This window comes from Protomyctophum bolini, assembly GCF_963924005.1.
Source record: "Protomyctophum bolini genome assembly, chromosome: 7".
NCBI lineage: Eukaryota > Metazoa > Chordata > Actinopteri > Myctophiformes > Myctophidae > Protomyctophum > Protomyctophum bolini.
The window spans coordinates 40,756,764-40,784,549 of NC_137868.1; the positions used below are offsets into that span (position 1 = coordinate 40,756,764).

General features: G+C 41.4%; 2 protein-coding genes across 2 annotated transcripts; one reads left to right on the forward strand and one right to left on the reverse strand.

Moving 5' to 3' along the window:
• The first annotated feature begins 1,641 nt into the window (after nt 1-1,641).
• On the forward strand, nt 1,642-20,112 carry flot1b (flotillin 1b). The gene is made up of 13 exons (XM_080767624.1): nt 1,642-1,772; nt 2,633-2,691; nt 5,657-5,732; nt 7,274-7,364; nt 10,123-10,266; nt 11,253-11,372; nt 12,495-12,590; nt 12,807-12,959; nt 13,525-13,706; nt 14,378-14,423; nt 16,728-16,865; nt 17,435-17,608; nt 18,275-20,112. The coding sequence occupies exons 2-13, from the start codon at nt 2,649-2,651 to the stop codon at nt 18,296-18,298; spliced, it is 1,287 nt and encodes a 428-aa protein (XP_080623750.1). The 5' UTR covers nt 1,642-1,772; nt 2,633-2,648; the 3' UTR covers nt 18,299-20,112.
• Nucleotides 20,113-21,879: 1,767 nt separating this feature from the next.
• On the reverse strand, nt 21,880-25,285 carry LOC308318703 (solute carrier family 22 member 7-like; the record flags this gene model as incomplete). Its single annotated transcript, XM_080768328.1, has 10 exons — nt 21,880-21,910; nt 22,055-22,261; nt 22,377-22,485; nt 22,667-22,881; nt 23,073-23,182; nt 23,566-23,689; nt 23,791-23,959; nt 24,113-24,267; nt 24,417-24,520; nt 24,911-25,285. 10 exons carry the CDS (start codon nt 25,283-25,285, stop codon nt 21,880-21,882), a joined length of 1,599 nt encoding a protein of 532 aa, XP_080624454.1.
• Nucleotides 25,286-27,786: the final 2,501 nt, after the last annotated feature.

Consider the following 27,786-nt stretch of genomic DNA (forward strand, 5'->3'; position numbering starts at 1 on the left):
ATGTTACAGTATGTTGTGCATCCATAATCATCTTTCTTGTATATGTTGTCACAAAAAGCCGTCATCAGCCATTTGGTTTTCCTGCTGCTTTTCAGAAAGCTCCATCCAGCTGTTTGAGTCGAGCAGCAACAGCAGCCCCTCTTAAAGGACCATTTCAGCTCTTTTCAACCTATCTTCATATAATTGGTCCTCGGAATGTGATGCATGATATAAGAGTGCCCCTCACTTCACATGGGTATGATTTTTATGTGTATGTATGGATATGTATTTATTTGAAGAGATGTCTCCCATAGCCCATGCAGCCAGAACCGCCCTTTCCTCCTATTGTTGTGCAAATCCGTTCTTCATAATTTCATTGCTCAAGATCTTCGACAGATGCTGGGTGAAAACATGACCTTACATATTACACTCATTCAACGTATAATATATTAATAATCCTTGCTGTTTTCCTTTCTCAAGCAATAGATGAGAGCAATTGCTTCACCATTCGGTGTTGAATTTATTCTGGAAACATTAGTTCACCATTATGAGGTAGCAGCAGCAAAATTAAGCTTGTCATAGTGTTAACCGGTACAAAATAGTATAATATAGGCTAAAGACAATTCTGGAGGCTTCAGAGGATAAGCAAGATACGTTTATGGGGCAAATATATTATGGCACATAAAACCATCCTTGTTTTTTGATTGAATACTTTAACACTTTCCAAATAGTATACTGTACAAGTGGTACAATTTTACAATTATGCTAAAAGGATAACGCCATAACGGTCCTGTTAAACAATAAAAATATGAGCCTTTCAACCCATTTACAGTACAGTGTTGATATTTAGTCGACTAAGGCAAGACTAAACAATTTCAGATGACTAAAACTAAATGGTGTGTTATTCAGACTAAGAATTAGCTGTCAAAATTAACACTGGATCAATCATGTACTTATTTCTTCTCATTTTATACTACTTGCCCATAAAGACAAAACATATTTCGATATTTAGTCGACTAAAAACTAGACTAAGACTAAAATAAATAAACAAACTAATACTGTTACGCAATACAAACACACTGTGACAGACATTCATGCAATTAGGCTATGCATCAGGCCACAGGCGAAACTCTTTTTTTGATTGATTGATTGATTTCTTAACAGTTTGCAGAATTACAGTATATTTCAAGTACAACTCAATACAAAAACTGTTAACAGGCATTACACTTGTTTACAATAGGGCCCACCATTTTCAATGCATCTTGAAATGCATTGGTTTAATTAAATATTTGTGAAAAGAACAAAAAGTTTGGCATCATGGCCAGTAAAGAGTAAACTATTATGTGTAGATCAATTTTGTTCATTTTGCGTGGTTCTCAAGGTGGGGTCCGGCGGCCCCTACTACCCCTAGGCTACTAGGTAGGGGTCCTTGAGAGGCCGCGTTCTGGCCTTATTTTTAACCCAGCCATACCCCATGTTACAGGTGGGGGGTCTGCTCTGCTTCGTGCAGGGTGCAAGATAAAAATACATACACAGTATAATCAATTTGGGGGTCCTTCCTTGACATGAAAATGGGCGGAGATAGAGGGGTCATTTACGAACACTGGGCGTGGCCGTAGGCGTGGTTTGCGTATGTTTTCACTTCAGACATTTTTCTCATTCTTGTTTCCTGGCACTGCTTGAACTGAAGCCCGCTACGTACACACACGCACGGATACTAGTTTTAAACCTATACAACCTGGTATACGTCAGATAAGCAAGACGTAAAACAATTATTCGTCCAGAAGGGATCGGTAAGTGAAACGGTTTAATTCATTTGAATAGCATACGGCTTAGTTCGAACCAAATTACATAAACATTGAATTAGTCCGTGGTCCCCTCCCATCTTAGCTAACTTAGCTAGCATGCTAAGTTGCTAACCCACAGCCGCTAAGCAGAAAAGCGTTGATACATTATAATTATTTGTATTGATGTCTCCTTTTAAAAATAAGGCCAAGAGTATTAATTGTAGATAGTAGCGCGACCTCTATCGCCTGAAAACCTGGTGAGGGTTTACTCTGTTGTTGGTGATTATGAGATTATGAGGAGCGATGTTTACAGTAGTAGACCGTTTCCGTTTCATTCATTGCCCAAATATTGTAAAGACACTGTTACACTGAAGACGTAATTAACTCAAAAGGACAGGGCTTTGGCCCGTGCGTTGTGGGGAGGGGTCCGCCGGTTTGTTGTAGGCCTGGACATTCAGATAATTACATTTGTGGGTCGGATGATGATTGACATTAACATATGTCTGTAGGAGGCGAGGGATGGGCCAAATGGAAACAAATCGGCGGTGGGTCCGCCGCCTCGGGAATTTAAATGATAGCGGTCCTCATATTTGTTATTTTTAATAATGTAATCAAATGCCGCTAAAGCACACCAAGCAGTTCCATCATTCAAATAAAGGGACCCAGCATGACAGTGCAAACCAGTATTGCACATGCTTTTATCTCCACTTGTAGTCTCTCTTCAGTCTGCACAAATGCATACAAGATTCCACACCGTATACTTCCAAATATATACCCACATAGCATAAATTGACATTGATTTCTCAATATGTATGGTGACATTGGTGAGTGGTGAGTAAGCTCTTGCTTCCTTTTTCCGTTCCTAGACAGAAGACAGTCAAGATGTTCTACACTTGTGGTCCCAATGAAGCCATGGTTGTTTCTGGTAAGTGACATTTTCTACACTAGTGTCAATCAGAGACAGCTAGCCTCGCCAGGGTGTTCTGAGAATTCCCCACATTGCAGTACAGGTAGTTAAGAAATCCATCCCACAGTTGGCTTACTAAGCAGTCAACCTTCTAAAAGCTGTAGTCACCGATTCTGTACTGGACTGACCTAAGAAATAAGTGTTGCAATAATGGAGTATAGCGCCTACGATTTTAGATAATTGACACTGGGTGAAAAAATTAGTTGCAAGATCGATAAGAAACAAAAAAGATCACATAGTGATATTTGTCAGGTGAAAGAAGCGCTGTCTCCGTTGTGTTCTTGTCTCCGTTGTGTTCTTGTCTCTGTTGTGAGAGTCCCCCCCCCCCCCCCCCCCCCCCCCGCCATATTAGTATTATATTGTCTCCACCAGGCCAGTATGTTTTGCACTCTGTCCGTGTTTGTGTCCGTCCGTGTGTGTGCGTCTGTCCGTCTGTTACCAGCTCATCTCCGGCACCGTTAACCTGGTCGATGCCAAATTTTGCACATACACTCCCTGGATGCCAACCTCTGCCCCACATTTTCCAGAACGGCCTGTTATAGCACCACCGGGAGGCCGACTTTTGATTATTATTATTTTTAATATTACTCCTCCAGATTCTGTCCAAAAATCCTGCAAATCGTTACACACTATCTCTATAGTCTTGTGTTGATGCCGGATCTGGATTTTTGCAAAACACATCTTTGAAACAAAATGCCTCAGATCATCCAATTGCCATGATCCAAGGAATAAAATGAAATGGCACCCTTTTTCACATTGGCCTATTATAGCGCCACAAGCTGGTGGAGACCTGTACCCCGAGGGGCACTTTATCTAGTTATTTTAGTAATGTGTATGTTTGTGTGTCACAACCTTGCGGCCGTTGTTTGCGTTCGTTTGCGACTTTCTGTTTATGGTTCAATGATTGTGTTTTGTTGTGGCTTTGCTGCTGTCCATCCTTGCAGTTTAGTGCATAACATTTAGCTACTGTTGTGTTAGAGAGGCAGCCCTCACTGTTCATGCCGTTGTTTGCTGAGCCAATCAGGACTAGTCCCATAGGCTAGAGAGGCATGCCTTTGCCTAGAGACGAGACAACCAATCCAGATTAGGAGCCAAAGTCGTCATTACATTTGAGTAAGACATAGGTCAGGTTTCACCTGACAAAGAAGGTTGGGCAGGGCCTTTCATTGATATTCAAATATATTTTTGGGGACTTTTCCTGCCTTTAGTACAGTAAGCTGACAGGGGAGAGAGATGGGGAGTGACACGCAGCAAAGGTCATCGGGGGATCGGGAGTTGAACCCGCGACACGCTGTCAGGCTGGATTAGCGGCCTAGGTGCCCGGACCGCCAGGTCGGCCCGGGCCACCTTTCATTGATATTGATCAGATGTACAATGTTGTGAGCTGACTGGTTGGTCATTAAATCACAATTCTACTTTGTAAAGGCTCATACATAGTCTGGATTTACGGTGGTGGGGTGTCCACCCAACTACAACATGACGTCACGAGCCGCGGTGAAGAGCAAACCACCGCCACCGCTCCAGCCCTTCTCTCTGTTTTTACTCGCCACCGCTCAACGTTATTTCAGCTCCGGTGGTCAGCTCACCACCGGAGTGGTTGTCACCTCACCACCGAAAATCCAGACTATGAATAGGCCTTTAGAGGTTTGGTTTGTAGTACATATTTATTATTTCTTTACCCCTTTTCTCCAGAATTTCGTTGTAATGCCAATTAACCAAAGGTTACACTTTTACAAATGCCCTTCCCTAATCTAGACCGATATGCCTTTTCTACGCCAGAGAATACAGTTCAACACACTCACACTTGACCTGGGCTGTCTTGTTTTACTCACTGTGTGTTGGTGTTGATTAATGAATTCAAACCGCTTGATTATGGCACAGATTCTATAAAATCAATTTTTTTTGTCAGTGGTGCTCAAACTAATTCATGTCAGGGACCCCAAAAATTATATACCGTACTGTAATGTATATAATTTTATCTGTGATATGGATCTTCCTGGGTCTGAAATAAAGTATTGATTGATTAATTGATATGCATTTGGCCTCAGATGTTGTTCCCAGAAGCAAAGATTTGAGTTAAAAACGTTCACTCTGAAAGAATATATATTCAAAGATTTGCGCCAAATTTTCACGATTAAAAAAAAAAATAGCAGATCTACAAGCTCGTAGCCCGGCACAGTTCCATGCTACGAGCTTGTAGATCTGCTATTTTTCAAAACAAACAAGCGCAGTTTCCAAGAGATTTTTAATTTGTGTGAATTTCAGCCTCTGTGGTGGGTATTTATATGCAAATATCATGACCAATGGCATTGCAATGAACATAAATGATGATGAAGGTGAAAAAAGAACATAATTTTTTTTGTATTGCAACGCTGGGTGTTACAGGGATATGTATGTATGTATGTCGGTGTTGTCCACCGGCCAATAAGGGACCACCATTCTTGATGACTTAACTAAGGTACGTTTGGTGAGCGGCTGGGTATGTACTGTATGTCGGGGTAAAAATGGTGGGCCCTTATTGGCCGGCGGACGTAGCTACGGTACATTTCAAGGTTGGTATAAGGTCAATAACGGGTCTAAAGGATATAGAACAGCAGTTGTAATTAGTTAGTAGCAGACTAGTACTTACGCACTCTGCTTGCGCACAAGTAGGCCATACCTGTGTGTGTGTGCAAGGCGCAAGTTGGCACCTCGACAGAGTGCATTTCTAGTTGTGTGTGCGCGAGTGCCAACTATGGTGCCATTTTCCGAGGCGAGTAGGGCGACATTTGGTAAAAAATATGAAATCAAATGATATGGCTCCTACAATAATATTAAGATTAAGTAGGTGCTGGGACCAGGGACCAGGACCAGGGACAGGGCAGCTGCTACACAGGGATTTGTAATAAAGTGGTTTATTTTGTTTCTCTCTCTCTCAATACAGGCTTTGGCCGCTCTCCTCCCTTGATGATTGCTGGTGGCAGGGTGTTTGTCATTCCATGTATTCAGCAGATTCAGAGGTACTGAACCCCTTTCCATTAATTAATTAATCAATCAATCAATGTAGGAGGGTTAAGGCCCACACATACTCCAGTTTTAGGTGATAAGGTGACCACCATGGTGGTTGGGGATGTCACTGAGCTGCGGTGATAAGCAACTCACTGCTCACCCCAGTACTTCTCTCTGTTTTTTTACTAACCACGGTCACAGCTTTCACCCTGGCTCGCTCTGGCAATGTGATTGGGGGAGGGGTGGTGTCCAGAGGGAGGCGGGGCCCTCCTAAACCACAGTTTTAGGTGATAAGGTGACCACTGCGGTGGTTGGGGATGTCACTGAGCTGCAGTGATAAGCAACTCACTGCTCACCACAGCACTTTTCTCTGTTTTTATTTTACTAACCACGGTCACCGCTTTCTCCCTGGCTCACTCTGGCAATGTGATTGGGGGGGGAGGAGTGGTGCCCAGAGGGAGGCGGGGACCTACTAAACCACTGTTTGGGTGAAAACATTCCCACCTAAAACTGGAGTAAAGCTCGGGCCAAATTCCAATACCCAAAATCTCGGCCACTCGCTCACTCACACTCGATGACTCCATGGTGGTGTTAAAGTGTATCCACGGCAACGCTCCCTCCTACCTCAAGGAACTTGTCACCCTCGCTCCCTCCTCTCCTCAAACACAAACCGCCTCAAACCCGTTAAGACCAACCTGCGCACCATGGGCGACCGGGCCTTCTGCTCGGCTGCCCCCGAACTGTGGAACGCCCACCTGAGAGCACCACAGTCGGTTGACTCATTCAAGAGAGGACTTAAGACTTTCCTTTTTAACAAAGTGTTTTTATAGCATGCCCTTTTGTTTTAAATTGATGGGTTCCCTTTTCTTAGATGGTTTTAATGGTGTAATGCTTCTTATGTTTTTATTTTTATTCTTTTGCATTTGCTCACTGTAGCACTTTGAGATTCTAACGAATGTAAATAAAATCCATTATTATTAAAGTGAAATATGTGACCATCTTGTGAACTTACATGGAGGTCTTTAAATACGTGGGCTGAATACCGCTAGGTTGAGATTTTGGGTAGTGGAATTTGACTTTAGGCTTCATCCAATTGATAGCAATATTTTTTCTTGCAACCATCAACAGAATATGCATTATGTAGCACATGGTCAGTAGTAAACGCATGTTATGGATGCATCCATTTCCAGTTCTGCTTTGACATTTTCCCAAAATGTCTGTATTTTCGAGCAGTCCCAAAATATATGACAAGATACGTATATTTGGACGTATATTTTCCCAGACCTCATCTTCTAATTATCAAACCTTTTTTTTTTAATACCACACCAAAGTTTGGTGACGACACTCTTTACTTAGTTTTTTTTTATTGACCCTCTCTTCTCTGTCTGTATGCTCTTATTTAAAGAAGCCTCAACAAAGAAAAATCTATAGTCCAGTGTTCATTGGCAGTCTAGTCATGCAGACTGGCTTGCATGAGCTATTGAAGCTGTTGAATAGCTCTGAATCCATTTCTCCTCTTTTCCTTCTCCTTTTGGATTTGTGTACTTCCCAGGATCACTCTGAACACCCTGACTCTGAACGTAAAGAGTGACAAAGTGTACACCCGCCATGGAGTGCCCATCTCTGTTACGGGAATCGCACAGGTACGACTTTGAGGAATGACATGACGCATCCACCGAATCCACCCAATCACCTGAGAGATGATACTTCCCTGACATCTAGGTCAAACATTGTTAGACGTTGTCATTGGATCTTCACAAACACAACACATGCTAGTTGTAGAAGTATCAAGTATCACATGTCTGGAACCCATGATGCTGACGCCTGTAACATCTCACACTAGTACACACTACACTACAATGTTGCTCTTGGAATTTCATCTTATTCTCAACTTGCACTTGTTGCAAGTTGCTCTGGATAAGAGGCTCAGCTAAATGCCTAAAACAACCTGAAGTGAATTATTAGCTGCCCGATTAACATGGCACCATCTTTGCAGCTGTAAATGAATATCTTCAGTTGAGAAGCTGGGCCAGTAAGAGAAATGAGCTTGTGAGCAGTTAGTCCACTGTTTTGAATATGTTGTCCAACTGCAAGTGTCTGGGTCTGTTGTATATACAGCGACCCCTTCCCCTCCCCCATGGTTCACATCACATGTCCCTGAGGAGAGGCCCAGGGGAGCCAGGCAACACTTGTGTGTGTGTGTAGACTGTGACAAAGCCTCCCTCCCCCGCAACACTTTCCTCTAGGCTCTAAATAAAAAGTAAGGCCGTAGTATGCCTAAATGACACAAGGGTTACAAATCATTGAGCCAATTAGATGAATGATGAAAATGTATTCATGTTACGTTTGATTAACGGCTGTGAAGCTTGTGACATGTTCACAAGCTTCACAGCAACTGGTGCAGAACTCATGAACTGCTATAATGTTCATTAAAATGAGATATAGTCTGTATGTCACAGATTTTTCTAATGGCATTAAAATGACGAATTCAATTTATGAATAGTGCAGGTAGAAGGCACAATCCACTGTTAATTAGGCTGGCCATAAGCCAGTTAAAGGCAATGTGATGATGAACAATAATCAGGATTAAGTATGATCCGTTCTACCGGTAATTCTTGGCGCAATAGTCAAGTACAGTACGTGCTAGTCAGATGAGTTATTACTGTAAGCCATTTGGTGATGAGAATTCAATAGTCATCCATCCATCTGCAGGCTGGCAGACCTGCTCTAACTTGTAATCTGTTTAAAAATGAAATAAAAATAGGAGAATGAATGGTTTCCTGCTGAGGAGGCAGAATAAGAATGTGATATGATCATCATTCATTATCACAGGGATGCAGGGGTTAACAGAGGTGGACTGCTTCTCGTGCAGCCTAAAATCCAAACGTATGGAATGTCAGCTCGCTAGTTCTTTTTTTAAACTGACATTTAATTAAAGCATTTATTTATTTATACGGGTGCACTCTCTCACTATTAAAGCATGCTTGCTCTACCCTATCTGTCTCTCCGCAGCATAGGGTTACTTTAGCTCTGGTCCATGGCCCTAATGCCGTTACATTTGAGGCTTTGAGCTATGGTACTCTCGACTTCCTGCGCTCGCATGAAAAGCTCACAGCCTCTCAGAAAAAATAAACTTTTTCTGCCAAAAAAGTGAATTTTATACGTGTGGTGGGGGGCTCCCAGTGCGTCCACTGGGGAAAGTAGTCTTTCTAATGACCAAAACCGTCTTTGTATTGGTGTGTAGCGAGAATGTTCTTTTTATCGAGCGGCTGGTCTGCATTTCATGCGAGGGTAATTCATTGAAAGTTCAATAGCTAATACAAGGGCAGCAACTACATTGGGCATATGGACCACAGCTAGGGTTAAGTGTTAAACTGTTGGAACACTAGTAATGCATTCATGTAAAAATACCTATTGAACACAAGTTGCACTCAGAATATGAAAGCAATATCATGACGCTGCCGGCAAAGACTTTGCCCTGAATGTTTTTGGGTCCCAAGCAGGCATAAATTCTGGAACAAGATTGCCGGCTGCCACTCGTGACAACAAAATCAAATATTCTGCAGACACATTGCCTGCAGATCTTGAATATCTGAATGGGGCTTTTGTCTTACATCCACTTAAGGCATTCTCTGAAATATGCTGTAGCATCGTAAAGGCACAAACCGGAATGTCTCAGGAGACACGAAGCGCACACGGCAGTCCCGCTTCTTCCAGTCAGTTCTCCATTAACATCGCTGTAAATGTGTACAGGAATCTCCCGCATTTACAAGATGTGCTAGATTTGCAGGAGTACATAATGAATTAAATTATGCACAGTCCTTGCACCAAAATTCAGGCCCCTATGTTTGCCATTATAAAGACGACTTCCAGTGCAGCATGCACTTGCAGTACTTCAATCCTATTATTGGCGTTGGGCTATTTATTTTGTAAAGCAGCTTTGTCTGTCCCTGACTACGCATGTCATATCCTACTTGCACTTACCCGTGAGATATTTCCCCCCCCCTTGTGGCCTGAGGAGATATGGCAATGTTTCAGACAGACAGACAGACACACATTCAGACAGACATTGACTGAATTATAGTATGATAATGCTAAAAATAAACATAAACTGAGTCATGAAAGCAGTCTAGTCAAGGCTTGTTTAACTACATTAACCCTAGCCTCTAGCAGGGTTGTTCCAACAGGATTTGAGGACAGTGCAACTAAAACCCTATACTTAGTTGACCGGGGTCCCCCAGGGCTCTATACTAGGCCTGCTCCTTCTTTCCTTTCACACACAAGTCACCAAAAATAGATGATCTATTCTACAAGCTCACATGTGTTATGTCCATGGACAACACTAAAATGCAGGACCCTACTTGAGAGAGTTTTTCAGCTATCTTCTCCTTCCACTCTCAGGTGAAGATCCAGGGACAGAACAAGGACATGTTGGCTACAGCTTGTCAGATGTTCATGGGAAAGTCTGAGGCAGAGATCGCCACGATCGCCCTGGAGACATTGGAGGGACACCAGAGAGCCATCATTGCCCATTTGACCGTGGAGGTAGGTGTACACGCACGCACACACACACACACACACACACACACACGCACACGCACACACAGTCCATTTGTATTAAATACTGGAAAAACTTTCATGGTATTCTCCAGGGCCAAGGGAATTGATTATAACAACTATATATCATTACCTCAAATGGATCAAACATAGAAAGAGTTGCTGAATACAAACAAACAAAAAAAACAAAACATCTCATGGATGCACCTGGGACATATCCTCAGTGATGTATCCTGAGGTCAACAGGGTTTCGGGTCTACCAACATCATACCCCTCACTCAGGCGACCCAGCCGGGGTGATCAAGTCCCGTGTTACGTCCCAGTAGCTACCCTCGATCAGTCCCATTAGGGAAAGACAGGGCCACACAATCCGTTGGAACTACTCTGCCAGGGCTGGGCTGGGAGGTACGCTTCTGGCGCTTGGAAGGACTACAAAAAATTGCCTTTTCTACCGGAACCGAGGTAGTTTCCAAACTTTCCCAACTACAATGTAGTTTAGACTGCTATATCTGGTGAACCTTATAGAACTCATCTCTGCATCCTATATGACTGGCCTTCCTTGGCCGACAGGCGAAATAAACTAAATTGGTATCTATTTATTTTTAAAGCAATTGATGGGACTTTACCGTTGTATATTAAAGCTGTGCTGGATTGGAATCCTATAGGACACGCTCCAGTCACTGGCTCACACTAAAGGTTCCAAATGTAAACACGGAGGTGGGGAAAAAACAGCTTTTTGTTTTAGTGCCCCAAACATGTGGAATGACTTGCAGCTTAAATTAAAGATCTGCTCTCCCATATGACATATTTACGTGTCAAACATTGATATTTGTCAAGTTTAAAGTAACGTGTTTACTGTTTATACTTTTTCATGACATGTCATTAAAGTAGATCTATCCTATTATGAGAACTCAACATATTTCCCAGCATTAGTGTCTCATATTGGCTTGCGTCTACTCTGTCCGCATGTCTAGGAGATCTACCAGGATCGTAAGAAGTTCTCCGAGCAGGTGTTCAAGGTGGCATCCTCTGACCTGGTGAACATGGGGATCGGAGTGGTCAGCTACACGCTCAAAGACGTCCATGATGACCAGGTACGTCCTTATAATGAGAGGTGGTTGACACAAGGTTATTTATGAACAAAACAGATGGCTGTTAATGGTGTAGACTAGAGGAGGAGCAACATGTGCCCCACTTAACTCAATTCGCATCGCCAGCATTAATTAATCCCTCTATAGCGTATTGCCATGGTTTTTATCGCACGTAACACTTACTTTGAAGAGCCAAATATCCGTAATCACATGTTACAATGACAAACTGCTATATGTGTTTACATGCCCGGAAGTTGTTTTGTCGGTCAGTGGTGGAAAAAGGCGACAGCGAGTGTCAGCCCGCCTGCTACAGCCCGTTGAAAACCCTTGTATTCACCAGAAACGGCCCCCGTTTCTGAGATACAGAGCTGTGAATGGTGGGCTTAGACTGGAAGTGGATGCGCGTGCATGTTCAAAATGGCCGCGTCCAGTGTCCCACTATGTGTTGTTGCGGGTAGCAACATCAGCTAGCATTACGATCGGACCAAAAAATGGATTAAACAATACAAACCCTCAAAATCTCTGGTTTGGCGGGCTAGGGTACTAATTTAAACCTTCGTGTTCCTCGTTTCTCCGTGTTGAACGCCACCATATTGTTTTCTCCATTACCATCGTTTACGGATCATCGATGAGACTGGTCCTATCCCGTCACTTTTCATTTGATAGTGTGGCTCCTACTCCCAGGGGGCGAGCCATCTAGGGGGGTGTGCGTGCCTGTGCATGTGTCCGGAGATGAACCACTGGACAATGCCATATTTTAAACCCATGTATGTTGGGAATCAAAATGACTAACGTGATGTCAGAAATATGAACGGAAGCCACACTTTGACTATCTCCTTTCAGCCAGTGTCCGTGTCTTCATGACATACCTACTGGAAATGAGAGCTTTCAGAGATTGCTGCTTCCTCCTTTTATTGTGATGTCCTTTATTACCAGTGTGGTACATAGATGACTGATATCAGTATCCCCAGTAGTGACTAATTGGCTTAAGATATTAAGCCTATTATACTAATGACTCTAATTGTCTCTCTCATCATCTCCACCCTCCTCTCTCTCTCTCTCTCTCTCTAATATGGACCTTTTGTCTCTCTAATATGGCCCTTCTCTCTCTCGTCCATCTCCCAGGACTACCTGCACTCTCTGGGTAAGGCCAGGACAGCCCAGGTACAGAAGGATGCCAGGATCGGAGAGGCACAGTACAAACGGGACGCTGTCATCCGGGTACAGTTACTGCCCTCCTATCCTACTTCTCGTCTGTTGTGTATTCATATGGAACATACCACATCTTACATGATATATATATATATGGCTGAAAACCAAATAAATCACAACATATTTGTTCCCCCACCACACCCCACGTCCAAAATGTATACAAGCTCAAATTTGTCTATTTTCTCTCCCCTCCTGCTTGCCTTCCTTGTCTTGTCTTGTGTGCAGGAGGCTCACGCCATGCAGGAGAAGGTGTCTGCACAGTACAAGAACGAAATTGAGATGGCGAAGGCCCAGAGAGACTTTGAGCTCAAGAAGGCTGTATATGACATGGAGGTGAACACCAAGAAGGCCGAGTCAGAGATGGCCTACCAGCTCCAGGTGCAGTACTATACCTTGTCCATGTATTTGTAGGTCACACACACGTGTATTAATTTTCTCAAAGACAGTATTTTCTTTAGATGGGATGTTGGTGAGACAGGAAAAGAAAGGGAAAGGACAATGCAACACTTGTCTCCAGTAGGATAGGTACGGGGGCTGTACCAGCTTTCTCTAAAGGCAGATTCACACTATGGTCCCGGGTGTGCAGTGTGCACTCGGGCCACTTGGCAGATGTTGCGCTAGTGTGTGTGCTGCGTACCGTTCCCCGGAGTAGATCACCCAACTGTTCCCGGGAACGCATGGAGGTAGTCTCGGGACCGATTGAAGTGTACTCGGATATTGATCGATGCAATGTGAAAGCTTTGAATACAGTTGAATGACGTGTACTCGGGTGCTCGGGAAGAATCAAGGCCAATATGAATCATGGCCAGCCCGGGACCAGGCAGTCGTATTCGGGAACAGTTTGAATCACACGGAGTGAGTCTGCCCTAAAACTCACTCTGTGACGCCTCTTTAATTGCAGTTTTCAGGCCATGTAATGTTAAACCTCCTCTCCTCCCACCAGGTGGCTAAGACCAAGCAGCGCATCGAGGAGGAGAAGATGCAGGTGCAGGTGGTGGAACGCAGCCAGCAGATCATGCTGCAGGAGCAGGAGATCACCCGCAAGGAGAAGGAGCTGGAGGCCAAGGTGAAGAAGCCAGCCGACGCTGAGAGATACCGGCTGGAGAAACTGGCTGAGGCTATGCGGTAGGTCCCCGCCTGGACGGCTGTGTGCCAATACCTTTTAACCACTTTATACTTAATACGTTGTATTGTACTGTACTCTGTATGCTCTTTTTTCACTCTGCCAAAGAATTAAAGATTATTTTATATATAATTATTGGACATTATTGGAAAAGAGATTTGGTGTAAACATTCCCCCCCAGAATGGGGATCTGAAGGCCAGATCGCACCAATGCAACTAGTCGCAACTTGTTGCATGTTGCAAGGCGTTGCATTGATGTGGACTGCAAGATGCGCTGAAGTGAATACAAAAGATTGACTAAAATGTATGCAACCCCAGCTTTATAGAATTATAGAATTATAGATTATTTTATATATAATTATTGGATATTATTGGCAAAGAGATTTGGTGTAAACATTTCCCCCAGAATGGGGATCTGAAGGCCAGATCGCACCAATGCAACTAGTCGCAACTTGTTGCATGTTGCAAGGAGTTGCATTGATGTGGACTGCAAGATGCGCTGAAGTGAATACAAAAGATTGACTAAAATGTAATGTTTATTAATCCATTGATTGCATTACTTGTTTAGTAAATGCACTTCAAGCACCGAAAGCACTAAAGATATGCTATACAGCACATTTGAGGATGCAACCCCAGCTTTGTGAAAAATAAAGTTTATCCGTTTCATCTTCAGTCTGCAGCTCATCATGGAGGCCGAGGCCGAAGCTGAATCCATCAGAGTGAGTCTTGTTCCTCCTCTGTCACTTCTCTCTTTCTCTGTTCTCTTTACACTCTCCCTCAACCACTTCCTGTTAACTCCCTCCCTCCCTACCTACACCACAGACATGCACACAACACAGCTCCCCCCTCTCTCTCTCTTGTAGATGATATTTCCCAGCATGTCTCTCTTCGCCCCTCTGACAGTTAGTCATTGTCTGACCTTGACCCCACTTCGTTTCCTATCAGGCACTCTGTTAGTCTCTGTTATTCTTTCTCTGCTGCTGTTTGTTGAATTATGTTTTAGACTGCTAGAAAGCAGTACAATAATTGTAAAGTAGATACAAAATGGTAAAAAAAAAGATAAAAAGAGCGTGACTTTGCTGGTCTATTCTGTAACGTTACATCTACAGTATGTGTGTCCTGTCCTCAAAACAAACAAAGGCAGAGAGAATTAGACTACCTAAGTGCTCACCGGAGACGTCGGTAAAGTTAAAATAGTAAAAGTTCCTACTGGATCAGACGCAATAAGACATCGGATGAAAAAATGGGAGATCTGGGCACTCATAGTTACAAAAAAAGGCAACAGCCTTTATAACAAACTAGGGCAGATTGTTTGAGATAACAGTTTGTCTGTTCATCAGTTCTTCTTACCAGTCCTACCTGCTTGACTGTTTTTCCTCCCGGAATTTTCCCAGTGAGGAGTGGGAGGTCCATGTAATTCACTGTAGTAGCCTTTTCATAAATTATATTTGAACTTAGGCTGTCATGAAAGTTTATAATAGTTAGAGAAAGAAAGAAAAGAAGAGAGGTTTCACCACCAAAGTAGTAGTGGTTGTGAATTAGCAAACTGGACATTGAATGTTTCCTTTTATTTTGTTGCGCTTCTGTTTTCGCCTAAGGTTTTATTTCTGTTCCTCATATGCGCACGTCCTACCTAGGGTTGGGATTCGGAACCGGGTCCATTTCAGACCCGGTTCCGACATTGCGGATCCGGAGCCGGTTCCATCGTTTTCGTATTAACGGTTCCCCAAACGGTTCTCATCAGTCGTCATTTAGCTCCGCTGTGTCTGTGCATGCATGCAAGCAGAGCCTGTGGTGACGTCACCCCACCTACATGAGAGAGTGGGGTCGGGGAGGATATGCCCACTGTTCTGTGCATTCAGCGACCGCTCACCGCCGCGGAGCGAGTGGGACAGTATGTCGAAGAGATCTCCATAGTGTGGTTAACAGAGAGGGAAATGACTGAGGCTGAGCACGCAACGTGCAATAAATGCGATGCTATAGTTCCCTGCAAAGGTTGTTGCAACTTGTAGGCTACCAGTTGCACCACGTCCACGAGTTCTCAAAATCAATATGTCTACACGAGTCCACAACTCACGAGAATAATCTACAGTAGGCACATCGCGTTTGAGAGCCATGCGGAAAGCCGTGCCTGCACTCCCCGCAGCTCCACCACAGCCGGCGGGGGACGAGGATGATGCAAGGCTCGTTCACTTTCCCCAGGCTAGTAACGTAATAGAAAATAAAAACTACTAAACTTCTACAGAGCTTTTCATTAGGCGTGTTGTAGCCTACAACTGTTGTTAATGGTGTTAATTTAGACCGCCAATGACTCGACGTCCTTCTGTCTGATATTATATGAATCACGTTAAATATCACTATCAATGCTTTTGATTTGTCTCTAAATTAATCGCGTGACTGTTGAGCCCAGCGTTTAGGTGCATATACCTCCATAGATTGATTACTTTATAAAGAGTTTGCAGAAAAAAGCACAGTTCAATACAAGGTCTGCTAAGAGGATTTTATAATCCAAGAAAGCACTATTTGTTTCCATTAGGGTAAGGGGTCCTTCATATTAAATTAATCTGAACATTAAAGACAACATTTGTCACCACAACAATATTATTATTGCAATGTCTATGTACTGTATATTTACTATACAGTACAAATTGCAATATACAGTACAAATTGCAACAATGATATTGTTGTGGTGGCTAGCTGGTGGTGGTGAAATTAAAATAATAGTGCCACCTCATAATTGTAAAGAGCATTTTCAATGATTGAATTAATTAATTTGTGTTTATTATGTACTTGGTTAGGTTAGTTATAATATAAGCATAATCTATGTCAGAAAAAAAGGGGAAAAAATAATATTGGGATCCGTTAAGGGAACCGTTAGGAACCGGAACCGTTAAGAGGGATCCGGGAAGGATTCGGAACCGTTAAAATCCTAACGAATCCCAACCCTAGTCCTACCTGTGTTTTACTGTAAACTCTTGCACTGCATTTAAATGGTGTGTGTGTGTGTGTGTCCGTCCATACAGATGAGGGGTGAGGCTGAGGCGTTTGCCGTGGAGGCTAAAGGTCGTGCTGAGGCAGAGCAGATGGTGAAGAAGGCAGAGGCCTTCAAGCAGTACGAGGAAGGAGCCATGGTTGACATGCTGCTAGAGAAACTGCCTCTGGTCAGTACAGCCACTCATAGATGGATGTATGGGTGGTTCAATCAGAATTATTGTTATTGCCACGTACTGCAAGTTTTCACATGTATTAAATTAGTCTCTGAGGTTGGCGTGACAGGTGTGCTACACTGAAGTGGACATATAGTAAAATGTTCAATGATTTAAAACTATATAATCAAAATGAAATGTTTATGATGAATAAATAAATATACATTACGTACGTGGGTGCATGTGCCGTGAGTGTATACCGGTTGTTTCTTTTCGTCAGCGAGGTCTGGTGGCCCTCCCATTATCCAATGAATTCTATAATATTGTACAACAGTAGACTGATGAGCTTGTTATAGCCGTAGTTAATTAATTATTGCAGTAGGATGACTGTAGCACTGCTTTCGGTTACCCAGAGCCTTAAAGATGCACATAAAGATTCTCTTGACAATCACAATTATGAGGTTTTATGCATGTACTCTATTATCTCATGTTTCTGTTTCGTGTGTACAATTCTAAGATAATCGTTCAGTGCCTTCTTTTAATTATTTATGTCCCCATCTTCTGCACCCATTCACCGCCACTAGATGGCAGAGGAGATCAGTAGGCCACTGTGTATGGCCCAGAAGATTACTATGATCTCCAGCGGTGGATCAGAGGTGGGAGCGGCCAAGCTGGCAGGAGAGGTCCTGGACATCATGACCAGGCTGCCCGCTGCCGTGGAGCAACTGACCGGTGTCAGCATCTCACAGGTCACACAGGTAAGATAACCGTCGTCTAGGGCTGTCACTGTTACACTTTTAAAAGTGTAGTCTTTGATCCAGTTTGAGTGTTATTTATTCATCAGAAGTCAAAGTGAGCAGTTTATATCATGAACATGAACATACCAGTGATGTTATTGTTTGTCTCTGTTCTGCTGCTGTTGCTGTGCTGCTGCTAGTGGTAAGAACGGTTTGCTCCCTGGTTCCCTGTGTCTAGTTCCTTCTCAGTGCACCTGTCTCACCTTATAAAGGGCAAACACCTTCTAGAAGCTGTGCTTCTCAAGCCTGCCACCAAGTGGTCAAAGATAATACTGGAAGTAATAATACAAATAATGCCTCTCTTCTAATGGCTCCTACATGCACAAATAACTGAAATATATCAAGAAATTACCTGCACATAAAATAAAGGCGAAAGCCACAAAAAAACATTACAATTTTTTTTTTTACATTATTTATAAACTATACAATAGTGAAAATCGTGGATCTACAAGCTTACAACATGTCACGAAGTGATGCGTTGTAAACTTTGTAGATCTGCTATTTCTGCTTTTTTTTAAATGTATGAAAATGTTTCAACATGGACACGATTATCACAAAATAATTGCGATTAGACGATTATGTAATGATTGTGACAACGCTCACATTCTCTCCTCGTTTCATCCACAGAAGAGCCGTCTGAGAACCGTCTGAGAAGGCGCACTAAGAGAACCGAGAGGAGAGGCATCTACCACGTGCACCACCCCCCACCCCCCCCTCTCCAGTGCCTATAACCACTATATCTACAGGCTTTTCACCGTGACCATAGTGCTGCTGCGTGTGTGTCTGTCTGTCTGTGTGCATGTTGATTGCGTTGACACAATGGGCCGTCGTGGCTCCTTGCTGCTCCCCTCACCTCGATCCGCCAGGGATGATATTTTATGCTTTTATTTGTTCAGTCTTCAGTCACTTACAAATGGGATATTCTCGCTTTCCTAGTTGTTCTAATCATATCGCTTCGAGTGGTCTAGAATGGTCTGTAGTGTTCTCTCATTCTATGTTCAGTGTTAAAAGTCCAGGAGTAAAATTCTGCCCTACTCGGCCAAAAGGCAGTAACTTAGCAGAGTAGGTACATTTGGGTTCCACCAAAAAGTATCGTATGTAGAGGGTGAGATGGAATGGTGTCAGAATTATTCTTCATTTATACATTCTGTGTATCCAGTTAGTGCATTTTGCCTCAGTAGGGCTGCTTTTTCAACCAACTTAGACCTACTGTAACATAGGAGAGCCAGAGTCACTTTGACTAGCAGGGGTGGAAAGCTGTTGTCGGTGCCATTTTTTTACTCGTATTTCTAAGATGTGATCTTTTTATTATTTTGTTTATTTTTCTGATCAGTCATTTTACCTCTTACAGAGGGTCTGGGTCTGTGAACTGACATTCAATCTTTTTACTATTATAGAAAGTCATGTATATCTAGTTTTCATATGAACAATAAATCGGTTGTAGTTCATATGGAACTTTTATTTTCAGTGTTTTCAGTGCATTTTTCAGTCGCAGCTCTTTTGACATCTTTGTCCCTATTTTCTTTTTATAGTTTGGGGACTTTTCTGCATATCATTGCCTAGGTCAGTAATTTATACAGTTGAACTGGCAAGTTGCATGTCTGTAATCGCTTTTAACGCTACTACTAACGCTACGGGTCAACTTAAGGTTATTGGTGTAAATGTGTGCACCCTAAAGCATGCTAGTAATTGTTAAATTTCCAGATTGGCCAGTTTTAACATCATAGGGGGTAGCCCACAAGAAATGAAGTCTGTGGCGCGGATGGCTTTCTTCTGAACATTACAGTGAGGAGAGGGGAAAGAAAGTGGGCGGTGGGAACGGGGTTTTCTTGCACAGAGCAGAGAAAAATGTTTGTGGTGGGCAACGAGAAAATGGGTTTGTTTGAAATTGACTGCACTGTCTTTGAAGTCCTGAAGGTTGTAAGAAAGTGGAAAGTTTGCTAGTGCCGACTCAACTACCAGTTTTTAATTCGCTTTTTGCTTCAAGTTTGTTTTGGCGTTTTGCATGTACTGTCTGTCTCTCTCTGTCATACTGTCTGTCTCTCTGACCAACAACCCAAAGTTTGCAGGCTGCATTGCCTGTGCATTTTGTTACCTACCGCCAAGTGCCTGGATAAGTCAAAGCCTCAAATCACAACATAAATGTTGGTTAAAAATCTGGTTTTCTCTGATATGGGTTATAGTCTGCGTGTGAGAGTCTAGTGATCTGTTCCAACTTTCTGTCATTGTCCAGGGGTTTGGGTAAAAGCCAAATCTAACCGCTTCCTCTTTTCTATGTTTCCTAATCAGTTTGACTAACCAGTTTTATAAGCAAACAATGTATATTATTTCCTTTAGCCTACCCTTATAAAAGTTGTTCAGTATGTTATGTAATTACTGTAGTGTAATTGTAGGCTAATTGACTGATTTTGTGTAACACGAAAGAATTTATTGCAAGTCTATGTGGACAATAAACTTTAAAATCTGATGTTCTCTGTGTTGTATTTCATTGTTACCATTGTTACCCACCCCAAAAGATCTAGGGGTGGGTCAGACTTTGAAGATATGGGTGTGCCATACCTTTGTTTGCTTTGTAGGCCAACATCATAAAACGTAAAGCGGTCTGTAACAGACCATGTTTTTACAATAGGTTACTGATATTATTTAAGCAAAACATTTGAGTGCTTCTTCCATCACTGGTAAATTGTTGAATGATGATATCTCCGTTCTGTGTGATCACATTGGTTCTCAAGTGTCAGTAAGTAAGTAATGTTTTATTTATAAAGCACCTTTCTTAACAAGGTTACGAAGTGCTGTACAATGAACACAATAAAATCAATCAAAATGGAAAAATCAAAATGGCACAGTACAACAAGCAAATAAGAACAACATAATCAAGGTCAAATAACATCGGGAAAATGTTTCCAAAATAAAAACGTTTTCAAAATATTGACAGACTCAGTGCGTTCCATAAAGTAGGTGCAACTACTGCAAAAGCACGGTCACCCTTTGTCTTTCGCTTAGTCCCAGGAACCATTAGGAGGCCTTACTAGATAATGTTTGTATTTACAAGAACCCATATAGATTTCTGTCAATATTCGCCTGGTATGACTGTTAACTTCTGACATTCAATTAATTGCAGTTGGAGGGTGATTATGGGGCTGTGAGGGTGTTCTGACCACCACTTGCAGGTTCATTTGTTTTTAAATTTTATATCTTGTAGGATATAATTCTCTTCCTGGAATGTTAGCATTTTGGAAAGCCATTGTTCTTGGAATTGCATGTGACCAGTTTGAAATGACCAAACCTGTCTACCTATGATTGGTAGGCACTGGGTTTCCAAAATGTCCACAGCCCTGCTCTGAAACTGAGCAAGCAAACTGGTACCATCTTAATGAGGACCAAATAATATGAAGTTTAAGGTTAAATGGGTGAAGAGTTTCTTTCTTTTCCCCCTTTGTACTGTCCCAACCAAGAAGCCCCACAGGGGCTCGTTTGAGGATGTAGAGAGGATGTGCTGCACTATATCATCATCATCATCATCATCATCATCATCATCATATCATCATCATCATCATCATCATCATACTAAAATTCAGCGAATGTCTGTCTGTCTGTCTGAATGTCCCTGACAGCGCTTTATCTCAACATTGGCTGGCCCAATCACTCCCACTTTTCACACAGGCATGGACCATAATTATATGGAGGTCTTAATGGAGCCCTTTTTCCAATTTGACACATTAATGATTTATAATGAATTTATTAGTGGATTAAAAAATGCAAAAATGGGTATTGTACTGTCAATATGACATGAATATGAATGCAAAGTAGCGGTCCATGTGTGGACAGGCTACCTGTCGCCGTTCTGCATGGTGAGATGTGTGCAAACCGTGTAGTTTATCAGGAGAAGAATACCAAAGGATGCAAGATTTAATAGTGAATTAAAAACGCTCCGGGCGCAGTACCCCCCCACGGCCACAAGAGGGGGGCAAATATCTCACAACGGGTAAGGGCTAGTAAGTATAACACAAATCCATTCACTACAGAATGGAATTGGAATTACTCCCAAATAAACATTTCACTCTGTTAAATTCTTTATTAGAATTTGATGCTTCAGTTTATACTGTACATTGAAGAAAGGGGCACATCCACTGCAGGTGCAGGACCAGTCCACACTAACTTTGTGAAGCTCCCAGTTAAGGCTTTATTATAGATTAACTTTTCTTCTTCATCAGAAATTCTAATGAGGTGGTTTATGTCCATTCCTCTTCATTGGTTTGTGATCTGTAATGTGGAAAATGTTAATACAAATAATTCTGCATTCCGTAGAATGTTAAAATAAGCTGGTAAAATAAATCAGTTGAAATAATTTACAGTGCTGTAAGACTTGATAAAATAAACTATTTTTATTTTAACATAAAAACATACCGTGGCTGTTCAATGTCCTCGATGAACTCTGGTAGACGTCTATTAAGTGTTTCAGGCAAGAGTGTAGCAACTATTCCAGATCCAACTGCCATCATGCAATAAATCACAGCAGGCAGGGGCAGCCACACATCATCCAATAGGGAGATGAGCGGGGCAATGGACACACCAAGCCGTGCCACAAATGAGGTGTATCCTAGACCATTCTGCCTGAATAATCAAACATCCCACATTAATTCATACTTGTGCAATGCAATATAACAGCACGGGTGGTAATTATTACACTGTGTGCTCAAGCTTGCTTTCATGGCTCTTGCTGACTAACCGGACTACTGTAGGGTAGAGTTCAGTTGTGTACAAAAACATGATAGTAAAGGATGCTTCTGATAGGCCTTTACCAAGGACAGCCACAATGGTGCGAATTACGCCCATATCTGAAGGAAGACATGCAAGTGTATAATTAATTTGACAGTGCATCGTACATTCATCAATAGTTTTATTTTCATTCAGAATCAGACCACACCATTGTGCAAACATTACAGTAAAAGGGACATTATGAAATCTCTGAATATTTGATCAAATCATTATTGTATATTGGTAGAAATCTAAAATTACCTTTTGGAACAAACAGGTTAATAAAAAGACAGGCTCCAGTTAGTAGCAATGCCCCAGCCTCACCAGGTTTCCTGCCAAACTTGTTCAGGAAGTAATAGACACAAACCTTTCCTGGAATTTCGATCGTGGCAAATATAATCTGTGTAAGGTATGGGTTTAACCCAAACCCAGTTAAATTCAGACTTATCCCATAATATGTACATGCAACTCCATACCTGAAGAGTGGAGAAGACAGTTTCTGTGCATTAAAACTAGCATGTATTATTTGCTGCGAATATTCAACCAATATTGACCGATGGCAAATGCATATCAATAAAGTCTTCATAAATAGCCACATGATTTCAAAAGGGCTGTGATCATGACAATCACACAATAGTATCCCGCATATTATGTCATTGTTACTTACCATACTATCCCTGAACATATGGCAAGTTTTCTCATATTTGGAGTTCTCACAAGATCCAGAAATGTGTACTTTTTATCACCTCTTGCAACACTCTCGTTATCTAAAAGGGCCTGTGAATAAACAGAACAAAAATAAATTGTTAATAATATATCTGGGATTGGTTTAGGTTGCTGTGCTTCTTCTCACTCCCAGGTGTTATGCATGATCATTAATCAATCAATTAATTTTGTATATATTTGTTCTGCTTTCTGTACTATTTTGCATGATGAAGACGTAACGGTCGAAACGTGCCAATAAAATAAATTAAGTCAATGGAGCTCTAAAAACAAGTGTGCTCATGTTCTTTCTCCCTAATAATAATAATAATACAATTTATATAGCACTTTTCTGAGTACCGGTAGTCAAAGTTGCTTTACAAAATGGCAACAAAATAAAAACAACACTTCACATGCAACACTTTTTGTAAAAGAAGAAATTGAATGTCTGTATTTACCCTTGGTGTGATGGTATCCATACATTTGGATTTGTTGTTCATTTTGGCACATTTCATGAGGTAAACATGAGCAGGTTCGACCTTGCCGTTAGCAAGGAGCCACCTTGCAGACTCTGGAAGCCACCTGAAATGTCAGCAACTTATTAACCTTTTGTAATGGGCTATAGCTATAGCATGTATACTGTATATAAAATGTCATATACAGTATGATATAAAATATCCTACCACCAAGCAACAATGGACACTATCAAGGGTGAACTTGCTGCCAGGATAAGCATCCTCCATTCATTTACAAAGTAGGCAAACCCAGCAAGAATCCAGTTGCCAAGTGTCCAGTCTAGACTTACAATGATCCCAGCAAAGGTTCTGTGTTCAATGCCAAACCATTCAACAGCTACAGAAACAAAAAAGCAGAAAAACATCTCTGTCAAATCCTTAACTTTCCTGCTCCACAAAGTAACCCAGAGGCTGGGGTTTTCTGAGAATGAATCTAAAACAAAAGATATATTGTTTGTTTCCTCATCAAACAGGTTCAATGAATACTCACATAGAACAATAGAGATAATGCTTATCCCTGCCAGTGTCATTCCGTTGAAAAATCTCATGATGACAAACATGATATATGATGTGGATAATGAACTAACAACTGCAAACACCAATGATGACACGTAAGATACCAATAGTGTCCTCCTTCGACCATATCTAGACAAAGAAATACATTTTACAAGGTATATGTGGTTAACACTTAAATGTGGGTTGCTAATTGGTCGCAAATTAATTGTTACCATTATTCTGTGTAGTAAAATAATTTTGTTACAGTGGTTACTACACGTTTGTAATAACTATCATACCTATCGCTGAGAAATCCAAACATAGGAGCTCCACACATAACTCCAATGAAGAATATAGTGGCTGTTGCTCGGGTCATCCATTTACTGCTGCACACAAGGTCCCACTTAAAATTCATTGACAAAAATAAAACATTTGTGCACACATTGTTTTAATCTCTTATCTACTACACATCAAGACAGCATTTCTAAAGACATATTTTTTTTAGTAGAGTGGTCTCTATCTCTATAAGAAGTGCATAGGGTAATGAGTCTTAACGTTACATGCTCAATAGGATTTCAACATCAACAATCAAAGGGGAATGGAAGTTGTAAGAAGTTAGGGAGACTACATTCATTTAAAATATTAGAACATTTGCAAACTTACAATACAATATAACGTCTTATCAAATCATTACATATCATCAGGGTCAACTAATTTCTCAGCATTGTATGGTTCTCTAATTTCATTTGTGATAATAAATACACACGAATCACCTATATTGAAAAGCACTTACCTCTGTAGCAATTGTAGATTTAAAGGTAGTGTTGTCATACACCCATCCAGTCTGACACAGAGTTTGTGTGACATTAGTATAGTTGGAGACGGACAAAAAGTCATACTGAGGTTCTGTAAACATCTCACAGGAGCTTGGAATCCCATCCTGAACTGGAACCCCAACAGCAACCCTCTGTTCCTGGGTCAGATTCCTAAAGACACCTCCATCATCAAGATTGCTGAGATCACAGTGGTGAGAGGGAATGGCCGCTATGAAGTTATTCAATAGAAAGTGACATGGCAAAGTAATTCGAGAGAAGCTCTGAATCAAGATAATCATGATTTGGAATTTCCCAAATCCATTAATGTCTGAAAGTACATTGTCAAACTTCATCTTCCAAAACTTAGCTATACAGTTGCAGGGGAATTGTTCAACAACTTCCGAGTTGGCTGCTCTACTTTATGCTGATGGTGTGTGTTACAGATTGGCTGAGTAGGAGGTTCCTGCAGAGACAGAGACAATGTTTTATGCTGTAGTTTTTAACTTCAACTGAGAAACACAAAATCAGCCTAAGATTTCATGCCCATTAAATTAAATGTTGAATTTCAACAGTCACTGTAAGAAAAGTCATTAGAACAATATCAAGGATTAAAGGACTTACAGATATGTCCAGCAAGATTTGGAAAATAATTGTAAAAAATTATTTTTATCTTCAATTCAGTAGATTTGGCTGTAATGCCTAAAAATGGACCAGGCTGCAGTTGATTCAGATCATTGCTGCTCAGATCCTCATTAAGACAAGAAAGTGGATCACTCTAGTTCTTTGCATCTTTGAATTGGCTTTGTGTCTGTTAGGTCTGCTTTCTGTTCCCAAAGTCAAAACTAAACGTGGCAAAGTCAGTTATTATGCAAAACATAATATATCCAAACTATCCAAACATAGATTGTGCATTACATTCTCCCATTCATACAGTGGCATGCACAGAGACACTAGGGGGTGCTAGAGCACCACCTGCCCTTGCCCTCTGGACAGAAATGTGCCCTTTTGAAAAAAAGGGGAAATAATTGTACAGTGTACAGTATGTGGACCATGGTGACATTGATCAATTATTTAAAAAAAATCTTCTAATATATTATTTATGCCCCAAAATCTATAAATCTCACACCATTAAGGCAACCGGCCGGTTCCACGCACTGCACAAGGTTCCTTTTTTCACTTCAGCACCTGCCCCTCTAAATGTCTGTGCACGCCACTGCATTCATACACCGATGACAGAGGAAACCATGCAAGGCACCGCACCAACCTGAGCAATTAGGGGTTCAGGGTCTTGCTCAAGGACACTTCGACCCTATAACTCAAATTAGTCCGGGATCGAACTGGGAACCTTGCGGTTACCATCCGGCCGCTCTACCCCTGAGCCACTGTGGCCACCACATCCTGAGAGCTGTTTTCAGCCCACAATGCACAATGCACCACAACATGGAAAGTGGAGGCATATAAGTCTTCGTTATTTTCAATCAGAGAAAACTTCTGCTTGCTGCTTCCTTTCACTGAGGCGCTTAATTCATTTTTTGTGTTTCACTTATTCTTCTATAATTATTTTTAATTATATTCCAAGTCATTTTATTATGTGTTTCTCTTGCAATACGTTTGTTTACTGTGCTTGCTGTGGTTTTGTTGTTTTGAATGTTGAAATGCTATCTATGCTGCTGCATTGTCTATAAGGAAGCCAAAACAAAAATAAGTTTTACTCTTATGTATCTGTACACAAGAGTAACAATAAAGTACAACCTTGTCCCCACACAATATGGAGACACATTTACTTCCCAATGTTAAAAATTATTTAAGTACAGTAGGTTAATGTTTATTTTTCCTTGGCACTGAAGCCTTTTCGGTTGTGTGTGAGATGCAATGGTCTGCCAATGACGTCTGGTCACAAATCATCTCTTAATTGATTATGTCTATCTGTACTGTACTGTACTGTACTCATCCATGACTCCTCTCACATCTCTGTAAGTCATTGACTCAAACCGGTCCATGTATGGGCAACCTGTCAAAGAGAACAAGGTATTCTGGGCTTACATCATCTGTTTACTCATAATACTATAATTTCACATTTGGTATCAGCCATTAGAAACAATGTGGAGTTATTGGAATCAATGGAGATGCAATTTTACACATTCACATTATGATCCTATAAACAATTTAGATAATTGATAGTTTACAAAATCTGCAAATACAAAAACCTGGGTTAGTACTTCAATCTTCCCACTTTGCAATTGGATCACAAATAAATACGTATCTAAAACCATGCAAAATGGGAATGCTAATACTTTAACCTGAAATTTCGAACTTGAAACTTTTAAATTATTCCTAAACTAAAATTAGACTGGAAAATGATGGCTCAAATAGCAGCACCAGCCATAATCCTTTCCCTCTTAATATGAAAAACATGAACGAGTGAGACCACTCTTCAAGGAGGTGGGTACTTAACCTGGTCAACTCTATTAGAAAAAAAATATTCAGTCAAGAATTTCCATGCAGGCAGATCTGAAGTCATGACAATTGAGGCACCAGACAGAGACTGACGAGGCTAGTTTTGTGCAGTCGTTTCTACTTTTGTAGTAATGTATCACCAGGATTAAAAACTTAATCAGTGCTGATCTGCAGCAATAGTTACAGATCAAGTGGAAGCAGGACTTAAATATTTCAATGTAAGCCATATTCCATTGATTACTGTAATTGACACTATTAAGGGCTTAAACAATTCACATGAAAAGAAAGCACTATTATTAGAATTACTTAGATTTTTACTAATGAAGTATTTGTGCTGTGGGCTTTGGCATAGACAGTATTTGTAATAAGAACAGTAATGAGGAAAAGAAAAGTAATG